The sequence below is a fragment of the Bombina bombina genome, chromosome 2 (assembly GCF_027579735.1).
Source record: "Bombina bombina isolate aBomBom1 chromosome 2, aBomBom1.pri, whole genome shotgun sequence".
In the NCBI taxonomy this organism is placed as follows: domain Eukaryota; kingdom Metazoa; phylum Chordata; class Amphibia; order Anura; family Bombinatoridae; genus Bombina; species Bombina bombina.
The window spans coordinates 206690771-206708560 of record NC_069500.1 but is presented as its reverse complement, the minus strand read 5'-3'; the positions used below and the strand labels follow the sequence as shown (position 1 = coordinate 206708560).

Below are 17790 nucleotides of genomic sequence, written 5' to 3'. Positions count from 1 at the left end.
GTTTCTACAACACTTAAGCCTAATGTACCACCCTCTGGCTCATATAGGTGTAGAGCCAGTAGATGTAAGATGTGTCATTTGATTGACACCAAACAAAAAACTTTTCGATCTAATATTACTAATAGATCATATTCTATCATCGGTCATGTTTCTTATGCATCGAACTATGTTGTATATCTACTTACCTGATTGTGTAGCATTCAATATGTGGGACGAACCTGTAGGAGTTTCAGCACTAGGTGGTCCGAACATAAACGTAATATGAGGAACAATTACAAGAACCATAGTGTCTCCAGACACTGTAATATCATGCATAATGGTGACACCAATTGCTTCTCTGTGACTCCCATAGAACATGTACCTAAATCCCATAGGTATTTTAGATTAAGACAAAGAGAAACATATTGGATCCATATTCTGAAATGAATGCATCCAGATTAATTTGTGTGTTGACCTAGCAGCCTTTCATTAGTCCCTTAATCGTTGTCCATCACTAGAGTTCCTGTATAGCACTCTGATCTGATCCAGTTTAGAATACATATTCCATCATTATCTGACCATCTTCCCATTAGTATAGTACTGTTAGTTTGAATCATGACTAGAAAGTTATTATCAAATTTGTTCCATTTTTATCCAAATATATTCTATCTTCTCCCTTGTTTGTTATTTATTTATAATTCAGTATGATTGGTATGTAATTGTTAGGGTCTAGAGACCATCCCTGTGGTTACCCTTATCGTCAAAGGTGCCTCTGATACCTTTGAAGGTTTTATGAGCCCCCCCCTTTTTGATTCGATCCTTATCCCTCTTTATATGTATCTGTTTTTTCTAGGGCCTATAATTACCCCCCTGACTATATAACATTTTTTGGCATTTCAATTGCCTTTGAGGGCATGGTTATCGCCATGATGATATATTTTTGTACTCTGATATTTCAATTTAGTATCGGCATTTAGGACACACATTTTATTTTTAACTTGCCTCAGTTGCTGTTGTTTATTAATTCTTTGATCTCATGGTGTATTAACAATTTGTCACAAAACCTTATACCATGGTTTTTTTATTTTATTATACTATTAATTATTGATTAGTTTATTTATTAAAGAACTAGTACTAAAGCCCGTGTACACGGGCCATTTTTTTCAGAACAGCGGTCCCACCCCTTGCTCTCTCCCCCCTCTCTTTTGCTCTCTCTTCCCCCCTCTCTTTTGATTTCTTTCCCCCCTCTCTTTTGCTTTCTCTCCCCCCTCTCCTTTGTTCTCTCTCTCCCCTCTTTTGCTCTCTCTCTCCCCTCTTTGGCTCTCTCTCTCCCCTCTTTGGCTCTCTCAATCCTTTCTTTTGCTCTCTCTTCCCCCTCTTTTGTTCTCTCCCCCCTCTTTGGCTCTCCCCCCCTTTGGCTCTCCTCCCCCCTCTTTGGCTCTCCCCCCCCCTCTTTGGCTCCCCCCCCCCTCTTTGGCTCTCTCCCCTCTTTTGCTCTCTCTCCTCTTTGGCTCCCCCCCCTTTGGCTCTCTCTCCCACCTCTTTGGCTCTCTCTCCTCTTTGGCTCTCTCTCTCCCCCCTCTTTGGCTCTCCCCTCCCCTTTGGCTCCCCCCCTCTTTTGCTCTCCCCTCCCCTCTTTGGCTCTCTCCCCCCTCCCCTCTTTGGCTCTCTCCCCCCTCTTTTGTTCTCTCCCCCCTCTTTGGCGCTCTCCCCCCTCTTTGGCGCTCTCCCCCCTCTTTGGCTCTCTCCCCCCCTCTTTGGCTCTCCCCCCCCCCTCTTTGGCTCTGCCCCCCCCTCTTTGGCTCTCTCTCCCCCCCTCTTTGTCTCTCTCCCCTCTTTTGCTCTCCTCTTTGGCTCTCTTTCCTCTTTGGCTCTCTCTCTCCCCCCTCTTTGGCTCTCCCCCCCTTTAGCTCTCTCCCCCCCCCCATTTGGCTCTCTCCCCCCCCCCTCTTTGGCTCTCTCTCCCCCCTCTTTGGCTCTCTCTCCTTTTTGGCTCTTTTTCCTCTTTGGCTCTCTCTCTCCCCCCTCTTTGGCTCTCCCCCCCTTCTCTTTTGCTTTCTCTCCCCCCTCTCCTTTGTTCTCTCTCTCCCCTCTTTTGCTCTCTCTCTCCCCTCTTTGGCTCTCTCCATCCTTTCTTTTGCTCTCTCTCCCCCCTCTTTTGTTCTCTCCCCCCTCTTTGGCTCTCCCCCCCCCTTTGGCTCCCCCCCCCCCTTTGGCTCCCCCCCCCCCTCTTTGGCTCTCTCCCCTCTTTTGCTCTCTCTCCTCTTTGGCTCTCTCTCTCCCCTCTTTGGCTCCCCCCCCCTTTGGCTCTCTCTCCCCCCCCCTTTGGCTCTCTCCCCCCCCTCTTTGGCTCTCTCTCTCCCCCCTCTTTGGCTCTCCCCTCCCCTTTGGCTCCCCCCCTCTTTTGCTCTCCCCTACCCTCTTTGGCTCTCTCCCCCCTCTTTTGTTCTCTCCCCCCTCTTTGGCGCTCTCCCCCCCCTCTTTGGCTCTCTCCCCCCCTCTTTGGCTCTCCCCCCCCTCTTTGGCTCTCTCTCCCCCCTCTTTGGCTCTCTCTCCCCCCTCTTTGTCTCTCTCCCCTCTTTTGCTCTCCTCTTTGGCTCTCTTTCCTCTTTGGCTGTCTCTCTCCCCCCTCTTTGGCTCTCCCCCCCCTTTAGCTCTCTCCCCCCCCCTTTGGCTCTCTCCCCCCCCCCCTCTTTGGCTCTCTCTCCCCCCTCTTTGGCTCTCTCTCCCCCCTCTTTGGCTCTTTTTCCTCTTTGGCTCTCCCCCCCTTCTCTTTGGCTCTCTTCCCCCCTTCTCTTTGGCTCTCTTCCCCCCCTTCTCTTTGGCTCTCTCTCCCCCCCCTTCTCTTTGGCTCTCTCTCCCCCCCCCCCTTCTCTTTGGCTCTCTGCCCCCCCTTCTCTTTGGCTCTCTGCCCCCCCCCTTCTCTTTGGCTCTCTGCCCCCCCCCTTCTCTTTGGCTCTCTGCCCCCCCCCCTTCTCTTTGGCTCTCTGCCCCCCCTTCTCTTTGGCTCTCTGCCCCCCCTTCTCTTTGGCTCTCTGCCCCCCCCTTCTCTTTGGCTCTCTGCCCCCCCTTCTCTTTGGCTCTCTGCCCCCCCTTCTCTTTGGCTCTCTGCCCCCCCCCTTCTCTTTGGCTTTCTGCCCCCCCTTCTCTTTGGCTCTCTGCCCCCCCCTTCTCTTTGGCTCTCTGCCCCCCCCTTCTCTTTGGCTCTCTCTCCCCCCCCCTCCTGCTGCCTCTCTGGCTCTGTCTTCGCGGGGCCACGCCCCATCGCGGCCACGCCCCTTGCGACGCCCGTCCACGCCCCTCGTGACGCCCGGTCACGCCCCTCGCGACGCTCCCGTCGGCCACAAACAGCTGTGAGGTCTGGGGAGCGACCTCACAGCTGTTGAGTAGCTTGCGCTCCCTATCTCACAGCTGCTTGTATGCTGTGTACCTCGCTCTCCCTATCTCAAGGCCAAGTGTTTGTCTCTACTGCGCATGACGGCTTCAGACAAACACTTGGCCTTTTATAATATAGGATATGTTTTGTTTAGTTCAAGGAATGCTTTTTATGTCTGTGAATCACATTTTAACTTTTTATCCTATTATAGCAATCATTGCTATTTACAGTTTTTAATGTATTATATATATTTTTGTATCTTTGCCAGCATGTCATTTTTTGTTTTGTTTTAGTCTATCCGCTGCTCTGGCTCCTCGGACACCTCCCTTTAAGAGTATTATCTTATTACATTGTTCGTCATTATCGGAGGTGTGGGAGGGGTTGGAGCTCTGTGATTGGCTCAGGTGTGTTTTAAATAGAGCAGGTAATTCCGTGTATTAGTATCAGCCTGATGAAACGACTATTTGTTGAGAAACGCGTTGTAGGACGCATGTTTTTATCTGTATATACTCAATAAATATTTCACTTGAGTATTACACACCTGCCTGATTTTTATCCTTCTTTGCCGCTGGCAAATATTGCTTTGGTCCTGACGGTTTCCTTTGAGGTCCCTTTGCCGAGATTCCACCTGTCCCATTGGCTCCTCTGTTGGTTTCCGATCTGACGCTGTCCGTTGAGTGACATCTGCTTCCAGTGTTCCGAGTTTACGCTTGTCTGACGGGCAACTTTTGGTTCCGTCCTGCCTGTTTGGGTACACGTTTGTACCGCAACTCTTGTGAGTATCACTCTGTGGGGGGACCTGTCTGCTCTACCTTCTATCTGCTGTTCTAGACGATACTTGTCCCATGAGGCGCCTCTTCTATCTGTCTCCTACAGGTTACCCGATGTCCAATCTATGCTTCTAAGAGAGCTGCCTGGTCCGTTGTTGATTTTGCTACTATTCCCGACGCTGTGATCATCTGCGCACTTCCATAGAGACTTCTTTGCTCTTATCCATCAGTTATTTATAAATTAAAATCATGGAAATTGTCAGGGGTGCCTAAACTTTTGCATAAAACTGTATATATTGATGGGTGGGGGATATGTGCACTGTCTGTTTCCGACTTTGCTTTAAAAGAATATGAAATCCAAAATATTTATTTTGTGATTCAGACAGATCATACAATTTTGAAAAAGTTCCCAATTAAGGGCAAGATTAGAAATTGAGCGCTAATTTATCAAGCATCCGTACACCGGCAAATTTGCTCGTTTACTAGCATGTGATAAATAACCAGCCATTACAAGTGGTCAGACCTCGTTAATTTTTTTAAATACCCCCAACTGGCCCCAAATGGGGGAACTATGGGGAACTGTGTGTTCTCTATAAATATATATGTATATGCTTATATACATATTTATTTATGTGTTAATATGTGTAAACACATAAATATATATACGCATATATTAAAATACATATATATATTTAAATCCGCTGCCCATCGCTGTGTAACTTACACCTTTTGCTGTGCTAGGTTCTCATGTCGTGTCTGACAACATGAAAACGAGGCTCCTATTGGAGCCAATGGAATCGCTTTCTTGTGAGCGCAATTTTTCCGTGCAATGCGAACGCAAGGTCACGTTTGCATTGCACCTAACTTGTAACACCAGCGCACATTTGTGTGTGCTGGTATTACAAAGTGGAGCGCAAATATTGCCCTCAGGAGAGCGCTATTTTGCGCTCCACTTGTAATCTGGACCTAAGTCTATTATCAAAAATGTGCTTTGTTCCCATGTTATTCTTCATTGAAAAAATACCTAGGTAGATGCCTGGAGCACTACATGGCAGAAAATAGGACTACCATCTAATGCTCTTTCAAATGGATTACATTCTAGCACGATTTATGCCATATAATGCTCTATACCAAGAGAACTGATACAATTTGATAATACAAGTAAATCAGAAAGTTGTTTAAAATTGCCTGCCCTTTCTGAATCACACAAAAAAAAATAGTTTGCCAGATGCAAGTGTTTATCATTGGAATGAAGTTCTGATGTAAACAGTTTCTGGAAAAATGAAATCACACAATCGTTGATGCAATCATGTGATTTCAAGGCCGGTATCAGATCATGGGTGACTGCCTACGATGCTAGGCACACCCCCAATCCGATTTTCCACTCCTGAAAAGGAGGAGGCAGCAGGACGCCATATAAGGTAGGACATTCCATGCCAACCTAAGGGCGTTAAAGCCCACAGCTGATAATTAAGGCAGTTTTTTTCTTTCTTTTTATTTGCATTTTGAAATGTATTACAGGTTTTCCTGCAATGGGGGGGAGCACGTTTTTGTTTTTTATGCTTGAAGGGCCACTAGATCTATAGGATCAGTCGATGGGCCACAGTGTGGTATTGCACAAACATGCACTTTCCATTTAAAGCAGAATAATCAACTTTTAACATTTAAATAATGCTCTTTCATATGCACGATAATGAATATAAGAGTTAAATGCTCCTTTAAGAAAAGCAGTCATTCTCTTACTTTTGTGTACTTTATACAGCTTGTATACACTGGCTTTAAAGACAGCTTTACCTTTAATTGCCATGGAACCTAACAAAACAGACATTTAGACTCAATCGCTACTCAAGAATGTTAAACTATTAACTGAAATGTTATCAATGTATATTACACGTAAGCAACATGATACAACTTTGCACTGATTATCCTCATGGTAAAGAACTTACTTGATTTTGTAAGATTTCCAGATTCTTCAGTGTTGTCCCGTTCATCTTCAGGTATTTGTTCATACTGCTCATTGGGGAAAAATTTCTATAAACCAAACACATTCACAAATAGAGATAAACAACACATCTGATGTGCAGCAAAAAATCTTATTTGACATCTTCTACTTAGTTAGATATGATAGTGGTAAACAACTGTGATCCAAATTAATTAAAGGGATATAAAATTACTTTAAAAAAAAAAAGATGCTTTATTGTGAGCATTTTATGATTACACTATTGCTTGCATGTTACACCTACAAAGGGGTTCAACGCCTATTTAAAGTTAGATCCAGAACAGTAATTAACTCTCGGTGCTAGTTGAAGCAATGACAAGTGGAATATATGTGCAGCCAATCACCAGCTAGCATTACTGCTCCTGAGCTTGCCTAGCAAAGGATACCAGGAGAACAAAATACATTTTAAAGTCTCTTAAAATTGCTTGCTCTATCTGAACCACAAAAGTTTAATTTTAATTTCCATGATCTTTACAAGGTTTGAAGGTTTCTACTTTTTTCTACATATTCCATAACAGTATAATATATGTATGTTACAAACAGTTTTTAAGTGAAAAAGAAGCTACTATTAACACAACACAAGATTACCTCTAATTAAGGTAGGATAAAAAGAAATGTATTTTAATTTATAGAAATTTATATTCATCACTATAGCTTACCAGTCAGGGAATAAAGCCACTAGCTCACTCAGTATAAAGCCCATTTTTGAAGCACGGGGCTTCCTCTGTCTATGATTAAGGCTTAATGGGACAGTCTAGTCAAAATTAAACTTCATTGTTTAGATAGGGAATGCAATTTTAAACAACTTTCCAATTTTCTTTTATCCTCAAATTTGCTTTGTTCTCTTGGTATTCTTTGTTGAAAGCTAAATCTAGGTAGGCTCATATGCTAATTTCTAAACCCCTGAACGCTGTCTCAGCATTTTGAAAGCTAGTTCATGTGTGCCACATAAAAAACTTGTGCTCATGTCCGTCGAGTCAACTATGAATCAGCACTGATTTGCTAAAATGAAAGTCTGTCAAAAGACCTGAAATAAGGGGCAGTCTGTAGAGGCTTACATAAAAGGTAATCACAGAGGTTAAAAGTGTATTAATATAACCGTGATGGTTATGCAAAACTGGGGAATGAGTTATAAAGTGATTATCAATGTTTTTAAACAATACAAATTCTGTATTAGACTGTCCTTTTAGACATAGCCACTGTAACAGTGTTAGTATGGAGCTGTTCTAAGCCCACAATCACCATGTGAATAGCATCAATGATTTGTGTGGGAAAGGTTTTTTTATTTTTTAACAGGTTTGCCTCCTAAAGACAATATACACAGGTGAGGCTGTTGGTCTAATTCAGTAGGGTGTTCTTGCTTTATTCACTGAAGGAGGCAGAGATTTTTTTGAAACTGAATGTTTATAAGATAGTGGCGGCTAACTTTATACGAAGTATGCTCTGAAGCATTGTTCTCCAGCTTAAAAGCTAAACTTTAACAAGGTGGTTAGGTTGTGTGAAAAATAATCAGATCAGTTGATCTATAAATAAGATCTGGGGTCATGAGTACATATTTAACTCCTTTCTTTATCCTAATAAACATTCATCTTATAATTTCAGATAGAGGTGTCAGTTTGGGTTCAAGTCTAAAGAGACTTTTCATTCCTAAGAATGTAAATGGAAGTTTGCCTGCTCAGGTTTCATGTATGAGAAGGGCTGTAATATTTCAATATGCCAGTATAACTATAGTCACCATTCAAATTCAAGAATAGCCTACTTTTACTGTTTTAAAAATGCTGTGATCAGGCGAAGAAAGATAGCCCAATAGTGTGTCACTAGTGGTAATTACCTCTATACAGAATGTACCCCTTATTTATATTTAGGGATTCTATTTTTATCTTTTCCTAATGAAGAAGGAAAGCACCTGTAGACCAGTGCTGGACCTCATGTCTTCAAACAAATGCTTAATCCAAGACTGAATCCCTCTAGACTGTGGTGAGATTTATTTCTTTTAAAATCTCCATAGATCCTAGGGATGTGTACATCGAACCATCAGCAGTTTAATATTTGCTGTTAAAGAAGATCATTAAAATTTTACAGCTCTATTCTTCAGTAACAGCCCCTTATGTTCACTAATAATTTCTTGCCTTTTATATCAGAACACTGAAAAACAAAATGTACGCTTACCTGATAAATTTCTTTCTTTTTGGGCATGGAGAGTCCACAACGTCATTCCAATTACTAGTGGGATATTCAACTCCTGGCCAGCAGGAGGAGGCAAAGAGCACCCTAGCAAAGCTGTTAAGTGTAACTTCCCTTACCCATAATCCCCAGTCATTCAGCCGAAAGAAAATTGAAAAAGAAAAAAACACAAGTGTGAAAAAGGTGCCTGAGGTTTACTCAAAAAAACTGCTGAATTATTATTAAAAAAGAGGGCAGGGTGGTAGACTCTCCATGCCCGGAAAGAAAGAAATTTATCAGGTAAGCATACATTTTGTTTTCTTTTCTATGGCATGGAGAGTCCACAACGTCATTCTAATTACTAGTGGGAGCCAATACCCAAGCTAGAGGACACGGTATGAACAGGGAGGGAGAACAAGGCAGGAGGAATTAAACAGAAGGCACCAACGCTTGAAGAACCTTTCTCCCTAAAGAGGCCTCAGCCAAGGCAAAAGTATCAAATTTGTAGAATTTGGAAAAAGTATGCAGAGAGGACCATGTTGTCGTCTTGCAAATCTGTTTCACAGAAGCTTCATTTTTGAAAGCCCAAGATGAGGAGACAGTGGAATGTGCTGTAATTATCTCAGGAGGCTGCTGTCCAGCAGTCTCATAAGCAAAACGAATCATACTTCTTAACCAGAAGGAAAGAATAGTAGAAGTGGCCTTCTGACCCTTACGTTTTCCAAATAAAACAACAAACAGGGCAGAAGATTGTCAAAAATCTTTAGTATCTTGAAGGTAAAACTTTAGAGCATGCACATCATCCAGGTTATGCAAAAGAAGTTCCTTATGAGAAGGAGGATTAGGACAAAAAGACGGAACATCAATTTACTGATTAATGTTTCGATCGGATACAACCATAGGGAGAAAACCCAATTTAGTAAGAAGGACCATCTTATCCACATGAAAAATAAGGTACGGGGAATCACACTGCAGAGCTGAAAGTTTAGAAACTTTGCGAGCAGAAGAAATTGCAAGTAGAAACAAAACTTTCCAAGATAACAATTTTATAACAACCACATGCATCGGCTCAAACGGAGCCTGCTGCAAAGCTTTAAGAACAAGATTAAGGTTTCAAGGAGGATCACCTCTTACCCAGCCGCCTCTCTCTGACGTCATAATTAGGAGGAGCTAGATGCGGCACCATCCGCGCATATTAATCCAAGAGCATTCTGGACGGCTAGCGGTTACTGTTTTACCCTATCCACAGTGAGTGCTAATTGCAGGCAAACCGAACACTCTTTCTTGCCTGCCTTTTTCTCCTACAGCACCTGCCAACTGACACAGAGAGGTATGTGCCTGTTTTGCATTAATGAACTATCACACCGAAGGGGGTTAACCGTCTCATCTCATTTTTTGAACTGTGATTGATACTGTTCTTGAGCTACACAGCACCATTTGTGTATATTGCACCACGACTTGTGCATTTACCACTTTCACTGCTGACTCTGCATACACCTGTAGATTAGGACTGAGCATATCTTTGTTGTTCTTTCAAGGAGGAGCAACAGGTTTAAACACAGGCCTGATTCTGACCAGGGCCTGAACAAAAGCTTGATCTGGTAAATCTGCCAGGCGTTTGTGTAAAAGAATAGACAGGGCAGAAATCTGACCCTTCAGAGTACTGACTGACAAACCTTTCTCCAGGCCATCCTAAAGAAAAGATAAAATACGAGGAATCCTCACCCGGCTCCAGGAGAAACCCTTAGATTCGCAACAATAAAGATATTTATGCCATACCTTATGGTAAATCTTGCGAGTAACAGGTTTGCAAGCCTGAAGCATAGTATCAATGACCGCTTCAGAAAAACCACGTCTAGACAGAACTAGGCGTTTAATCTCCAAGCAGTCAGCTTCAGAGAATCCAGGTTTGGATGGAGGAAAGGACCCTGAATTAGAAGGTCCTTCCTCAGAGGTAACCTCCAAGGAGGTAGAGATGACATCCTTACCAGATCCGCGAACCAGATCCTGCAGGGCCAAGCAGGAGCTATTAGGATTACCGCTGCTCTCTCCTGTTTGATACGAGCAATGACTCGTGGAAGGAGAGCAAACAGAGAAAACAGGTATGCCAGAGAGAAGGTCAAAGGAACCGCTAGAGCATCTATCAGAGTGGCTGGAGGATCTCTTGACCTTAAACCGTACTTGGAACCTTGGCCTTTTGACGAGACGCCATCAGATCCAACTCTGAAACCCCCCACCTGAGGGTTAACTGAGAGAACAATTCTGGATGGAGAGCACACTCCCCTGCAAGTCACCTCCTTCATAGCCAAGGAACTCAGAGTTCTTCCCTGGTGGTTGATGTAAGCCACTAAGGTAATGTTGTCCGATTGAAATGTGGTAAACCGGACTAAAGATAATTGAGGCCAAGCTATCAAGGCATTGAAGATTGCTCTCAACTCCAAGATGTTTATGGGGAGAGAAGACTCCTCAAGTCCACAGGCCCTGAGCTTTTATAAATCCCCAAACTGCTCCCCAGCCTAATAGGCTGGCATCCGTAGTTACAATCACCCAGGAGGGTCTCAGGAAGCAAGTGCCCTGAGCCAGGTTTTCCTTGCAAAATCCACTACGAAAGAGAGTCTCTTGGCAGGGAGTCCAGATTTATCCTCTGTAATAAGTCTGAATGGTCTCCGTTCCATTGACTGAGCATGCATAGCTGCAGTGATCACAGATGGCACCGAGCAAAAGGAATGATGTCCATGGAAGCCACCATCAGACCAATCACCTCCATCCATTGAGCCACTGTTGGACGAAAGGCAGACTGGAGAGAAAGGCAAGCAGCAAGAAGTTTGGAATTTCTGACGACGATCAGGAAAATCTTCATGGACAGGGAATCTATGATTGTCCCTGGGAAACAAACTCTAGTAGCTGGAACTGGGAAGCTCTTTTCCAGATTCACTTTCCATCCGTAGGAACGTAGAAAAGACAGCAACATCTCTGTATGAGATTTTGCTAGCTGAAAAGATTACGCCTGAACCAGGAAGTCGTCTAGATAAGGCACCACAGCAATTCCCTGGGATCTGATTACCACCAATAGAGCTAAAAGAACTTTTGTGAATCTTCTAGGAACTGTGGCAAGACCAAACGAAAGCCCAATAAACTGGAAATGCTTGTCCAGAAAGGCAAATCTGAGAAACTGGTGATGATCCCTGTGAATGGAAATGTGTAAATATGCGTCCTTCAGGACTATGGTCGTCATGAACTGACCCTCCTGAACCAATGGAAGAATGGAACAAGTAGTTTCCATCTTGAAGGACGGAACCCTGTGAAATGTGTAGAGGCACTTTAGATCTAGGATGGGACGGAAAGTTCCCCCCTTTTTGGGAAACACAAATAAATTTGAATAAAAACCTAGACCTTGTTCATCTAGAGGGACTTATAGAGGATAGGTCCTTTACGCCAGTAGTTCTCAAAGTGGGGTCCGCGACCCATAGCTTGGGAGTCCGCAAAAAAATTGTCTAGAAATTATGAAAAACTTTTTAAAATGTGTATCTATAGATGGGGACCATTTGCGCCAATAAAACAAGTATACTGCATCCATTACTCCCGACCACCTTAGCTTTGGTTCAATAGAATCTTTTTTATGACTGTGACACATCAAGTCAATCTGTCATGAATTAATCATTTCACTCAAGCGGCAACGAACCCTTGTTGTGGCTGCTTAACTTGGCTTATGACCGTGTTACTGAAGCGACCATGGAGAAATATCTTAAGGCAGTCAACCTCGTCAAGTGATGGTAGGCCCAAACTAGCAAAATTCAGAAAATATGATGACCGCTATATTCAATTTGGTTTTATTGAGAACAGAGACGGGAGACCAAAATGCGTCATATGTCTTAAGGTGCTAGCTAACAAAGTCATGAAGTCTGCCAAGCTAAAGCGACATTTAATCACATAGCACACAGAATATCAGGGCAAAACAAAATACTTTTTCTGTAGAAAGAGCGAGGAATACACCCGCCAGAAAACACAGTTGGTGACCCTGGCCACAACTACCGACAATGCACAGAAGGCTTTGTATTTGGTAGCTCAACGGATTGCGAAGTAAAAAGCCACACACAATTAGACAAGAACTCATACTTCCAGGGGCGGTTGAAATCTGTGATGTTATGCTCGGGACAGAAGCAGCTAATAATCTGAAAGCAGTACCTCTCTCAAATGACACTGAGGAGGAGAATTGAAGAACTCGCAGCTGACTTTCAGTCACAGCTACTGGATAGATTGCGTACCTGTGAGAAATGTTCTATTCAGTTGGACGAATCTACAGACATTGCTGGTGCGGCTCAGTTGATCGTTTTGGTTCGCTATCCATGGGAAGGGAACATTTTGGAGGGCTTTCTTTTCTGCAAAGAGGTGTCTGGGAGGACAACGTTTGAAGAAATATTCAGACTCTTGGATTAGCTGGGAAATATGTGTGGCCGTTTGTACGGATAGTGCGGTGGTGATGACGGGCCGAAAAAGTGGGGTTGTTGCACAGATAAAGGCTGTCAACCTGAAGGTTATGGCTACACACTGTATGCTACATTGGCAGGCGCTGGCATCAAAAGACATGGAACCAAACCTTCACATTGTTTTGAACACAGCTGTGGTGGCAGTTAATTTTGTGAAGTCAAGGGCACTGCAGACACATTTCTTGTGGTAAAGTTTTGCAGCGGGTGTTCGAGCTATATAGTGAGATGGCGGAGTTTATGAGAGAGCACAAACCCAATTTCACAGAATTTTTTTTTGTAGCCAAATTGGCATATCTTGACGACATATTCAACTTGCTCAAAAGCCTTAATCTCTCAATCCAAGGAGGCTATGCATCTATCATGGAAGTCAGCAGCAAAATCACTGAGAAAAAGGATATGAGACGGAGTAACAGACATGTTTCCCCAAATGACAGAATTTCTTCACAAAAACAACCTGTCTGTGGCTATAGTGAGCGAGGTAGTCATCTCTCACCTCACTGCACTAAGCAAGAACTTCAACTCTTACTTCTCCTATGTGAACACCGATGCCCGGGTCTGGGTGCGGGATCCCTTTGCCCCAAGTGCAACAACAAGTGGCCTTACTGGTAAGGCAGAAGAGGAGCTTTTGGACTTATCCTATGATAGGACATAGAAGGCCTGATTCCAGCAGGTGTCTTTGGCTGATTTCTGGCCCTACCTCTCACATGAGTATCCTAAACTCACTGCTGAGGCAATGAGAATATTGCTACCCTTTCCTATCACATACCTCTGTGAGTCATCATTTTCAACTTTGACTGCAAAGAAAACTAAGTACAGAGCTCGCTTGCATGTGGAGAACGATCTGAGAGTCTGCTTGTCATCCATCCCTCCAAGAGTGGATAAACTGTGTAGTGAGAGACAGGCTCACCCATCTCATTAAGGATGAGCTCATCAAGTGAGTTATTGTGAACTGTGTGAGATAAGTATGTGATGTATAGCCCTAATGTACAAAATGTTATAAAAGTAATAAGTTTAATTACTATGATGTTTTCTGTAACACTCTTGAAAACTTCAATTAGTTTATTATTTTAAAGTTGAAACACTTACTTAAACTCATCTTTAGACTGGTCATTTTAAATTCCAGGCTTGCTACTGTTGATTTTCTGAAAGTTGTTAAGAAAAATGACAAAGTCTAAATGCTGTCAAGTTGAGTCCAAATGCACTTTGAATAAAATTACTCTGAAGTGTAAGTGATATTAACATGATTGAAATTGAAATGTGCTTCTGTTTATCACTGTGAAACAGGTCTGAATTATTTAGGTTGAAATGTTCAAGAATTAAAATGGTTCCAATGGCAACTAAGACTACAAACTGTAATAAGCATATGCTTACATAGTAATAATATTACAAGGGGGTCCTTGGAAAATGTTCTCCCCTGTAAAGGGTCCCTGGCACAAAAAAAGTTTGAGAACCCCTGCTTTATGCAATTTAAGAAGGCCTCCCTCTTTACCTGGTTCGATGATAGCCTCGACAGGAGAAATCTGCCCCTTGGAGGGCAAGACTTGAATCCTATTTTGTAACCCTGGGATACTATGTCCACTGCCCACGGATCTGGGACATTGCGTATCCAAGCCTGTCGAAACAAAAAAAGCCTGCCCCTTACCTGACCCTTCATGCTGATTAAGAGTCAGCTGAAGGTTTGTTGTTCTGCTTTCCCTTATTCCAAGGTTGGCTGGATTTCCAAGAGGACCTGGATTGGTCTGGTTTGGAAGAAGAGGAGGAAGACTTCTGTCCTTTAAAGTTGCGAAAGGAACGAAAATTTGCAGTCTGTCGACCCTTAGGTCTATTCTTCTTGTCCCTTTCTACCCATAATCTCTGAAATGATTTCCGTCAGACCAGGTCCAAACAGAGATTTTCCCATATAAGGTAAAGCCAAAAGCTTGGCCTTTGAAGAGACATCAGCCGACCAAAATTTTAACCACAGAGCTCTGCGAGCTAGCATAGTGAAGCTAGACATTTTAGCTCCTAGTCTGATTACCTGCATGTTGGCATCAGAGATAAATGTATTGGCCAGTTTAAGAGCTTTGATCTACCATAGTCTCTTCTGAAATAAGATCAGACAGGGCATCACACCAATAAGATGCTGCTCCCGCAACCGTGGCAATACTCGCTGCAGGTTCACACTGTAATCCTTGGTGGATGTACATCTTTTTTAAGTAACCCTCTAGCTTCTTATCCATTGGATCTTTAAAAGAACAACTATCCTCTATAGGAATGGTAGATCTTCTAGCTAGAGTAGAGATAGCTCCTTCCACTTTAGGCACAGTACAACATGAGTCACGAATGGAGTCAGCAACAGGAAACATTTTTTTAAAAAACAGGAGAAGGGTAAAAAGGAACCCCTGGTTTATCCCATTCCTGAGCTATAATTTCCGACATCTTATTTGGAACAGGAAAAATATCCTCAGAAGTAGGAGAATCATAAAATCTATCCAGTTTAGAAAACTTCATGGGGTTGACAGCAACCTAAGGTTCAGAGTCATCCAAAGCAGCTAGAACCTTCTTCAGTACTAACCGCAGGTGTTCAAGCTTAAATAAAAAAAAAAAACTCTTCATATTCTGAAGTCAAAGTGTCAGAGTATGAGATTTCACCTTCAGAAATTGAAGTATTCTCCTCATCAGACAAGTGGGAAAGGTTGACCAGCGCAGACTTAGATGGGTAAGAAGCCTTATCGAACAAATGTTAGAAAGCCGACAAAGCCGCCGATACTGCTGAAGTAAGCTGAGCGGCAAAATCCCCAGGTAAATAAACACCCCCAGGTGGTTGAGAGGACACATAAGGCACAGTAGGAGACATTAAAAGCTTGGGACGTCTGAGGGGAAAGCTGAGGCATGTCACACACAGCATTATCCTGAGAGACACTTGGCTCAGAAGGGAGTAATTTGTCTTTACATTTTTTAAAGTTTTAGCTAAGCATGAAGAACAAAATTGCATTGGTAGAGCAATCTGGGTCTCTACACATAGCAAACATATATCCATATATCCAAACATATATCCATAAATTTGCCACAACACTAAAGGCTTACAGTTTAAACAGCCTTCTGCAGCTAAGCTTGTATACAGATTAACAAACCATAATTGTATACAGATTGACAATAGATAAGGGAAAGTAAAAAAAAAAACCTGAGATGCCTTCCACCAAGAATTAGGGAAAATGAATACCTTAAGTCTCTCTATACCTGCTCATACCAATAAAGTGCCTAAGGAGGGCTATGTTATTAACCCCCATTAAAAGCTTTCCCAACACTGTACCCATAAACCAATAGGGTAACTATGTCCCAGAAAGTGATCCACTTAAGGGTTAAATTCTGAAGTGCTGTCCTTCCTAACCTAAAAGGAAGAATCACTTACCTGTGGATCCAGCTGCAGGGCAGAAAGCAGCTGACATAGTCATACCTGGATACAGGTTATTTAAAAAGAACAGAGTAGGAAAGAAAGGTGGAGGAGTTGCTCTGTATGTAAATGAAAATATAAAGGTTACTGAAATTGTAGGAACAAATGATGAGGTGGAAAGTATTTGGGTGACTTTGGAAATTGGAGATAAAAATGTTTTTAGAATAGGGGTTGTATATAGGCCTCCATTGCAGGATGAAAAACTGGACAATCTGTTATTAGAAAAATAACCAAAATGACCATGAAGGGTAAGGTTATAGTACTGGGGGACTTTGATTTGCCAGATATAGACTGGAAGATTCCTTCTGCTAGATCAGCTAGAAGCAGGTATATTCTTGAATCTCTGCTAGGGGAATCACTTGAAGCAATTAGTCAAGGAAACAACTCGTAAGGAAGCTATATTAGATCTAATACAAACAGTGATACAGTTTCAGATGTGTCTGTAGGTGAGAACTTAGGATCCAGTGATCGTCAATCTGTTTGGTTTAGTATTCATGTGCAGGAACTGTCCACCCAGACTAAAAACAGAATTTATGCTTACCTGATAAATTACTTTCTCCAACGGTGTGTCCGGTCCACGGCCTCATCCTTACTTGTGGGAATATCTCTTCCCCAACAGGAAATGGCAAAGAGTCCTAGCAAAGCTGGCCATATAGTCCCTCCTAGGCTCCGCCCACCCCAGTCATTCGACCGACGGACAGGAGGAAAAAATAGGAGAAACCATAGGGTACCGTGGTGACTGTAGTTAGAGAAAATAATTCATCAGACCTGATTAAAAAACCAGGGCGGGCCGTGGACTGGACACACCGTTGGAGAAAGTAATTTATCAGGTAAGCATAAATTCTGTTTTCTCTAACATTGGTGTGTCCGGTCCACGGCGTCATCCTTACTTGTGGGAACCAATACCAAAGCTTTAGGACACGGATGAAGGGAGGGAGCAAATCAGGTTACCTAAACAGAAGGCACCACGGCTTGCAAAACCTTTCTCCCAAAAATAGCCTCCGAAGAAGCAAAAGTATCACATTTGTAAAATTTGGCAAAAGTGTGCAGTGAAGACCAAGTCGCTGCTTTACATATCTGATCAACAGAAGCCTCGTTCTTGAAGGCCCATGTGGAAGCTACAGCCCTAGTGGAGTGAGCTGTGATTCTTTCAGGAGGCTGCCGTCCGGCAGTCTCATAAGCCAATCGGATGATGCTTTTAAGCCAAAAGGAAAGAGAGGTAGAAGTTGCTTTTTGACCTCTCCATTTACCAGAATAGACGACAAACAGAGAAGAAGTTTGTCTGAACTCTTTTGTAGCTTCTAAGTAGAATTTTAGAGCACGGACTACATCTAAATTGTGTAGCAAACGTTCCTTCTTTGAAACTGGATTCGGACACAAAGAAGGTACCACTATCTCCTGATTAATGTTTTTGTTGGAAACAACCTTTGGAAGAAAACCAGGCTTAGTACGCAAAACAACCTTATCTGAATGGAACACCAGATAGGGCGGAGTACACGGCAGAGCAGATAACTCAGAAACTCTTCTAGCAGAAGAAATAGCAACCAAAAACAAAACTTTCCAAGATAACAACTTAATATCTA

The 17790-nt window shown here is 42.8% G+C and overlaps 1 protein-coding gene across 1 annotated transcript in view; it reads right to left on the bottom strand.

Moving 5' to 3' along the window:
* The window catches only part of MSH3 (mutS homolog 3), a 756380-nt gene that overhangs the window by 483402 nt on the left and 255188 nt on the right, over positions 1 to 17790 (bottom strand). The window contains exon 14 of the mRNA XM_053699713.1: positions 6072 to 6156. Coding sequence (XP_053555688.1) covers positions 6072 to 6156 — 85 coding nt within the window. The remainder of the gene's footprint in view (positions 1 to 6071; positions 6157 to 17790) is intronic.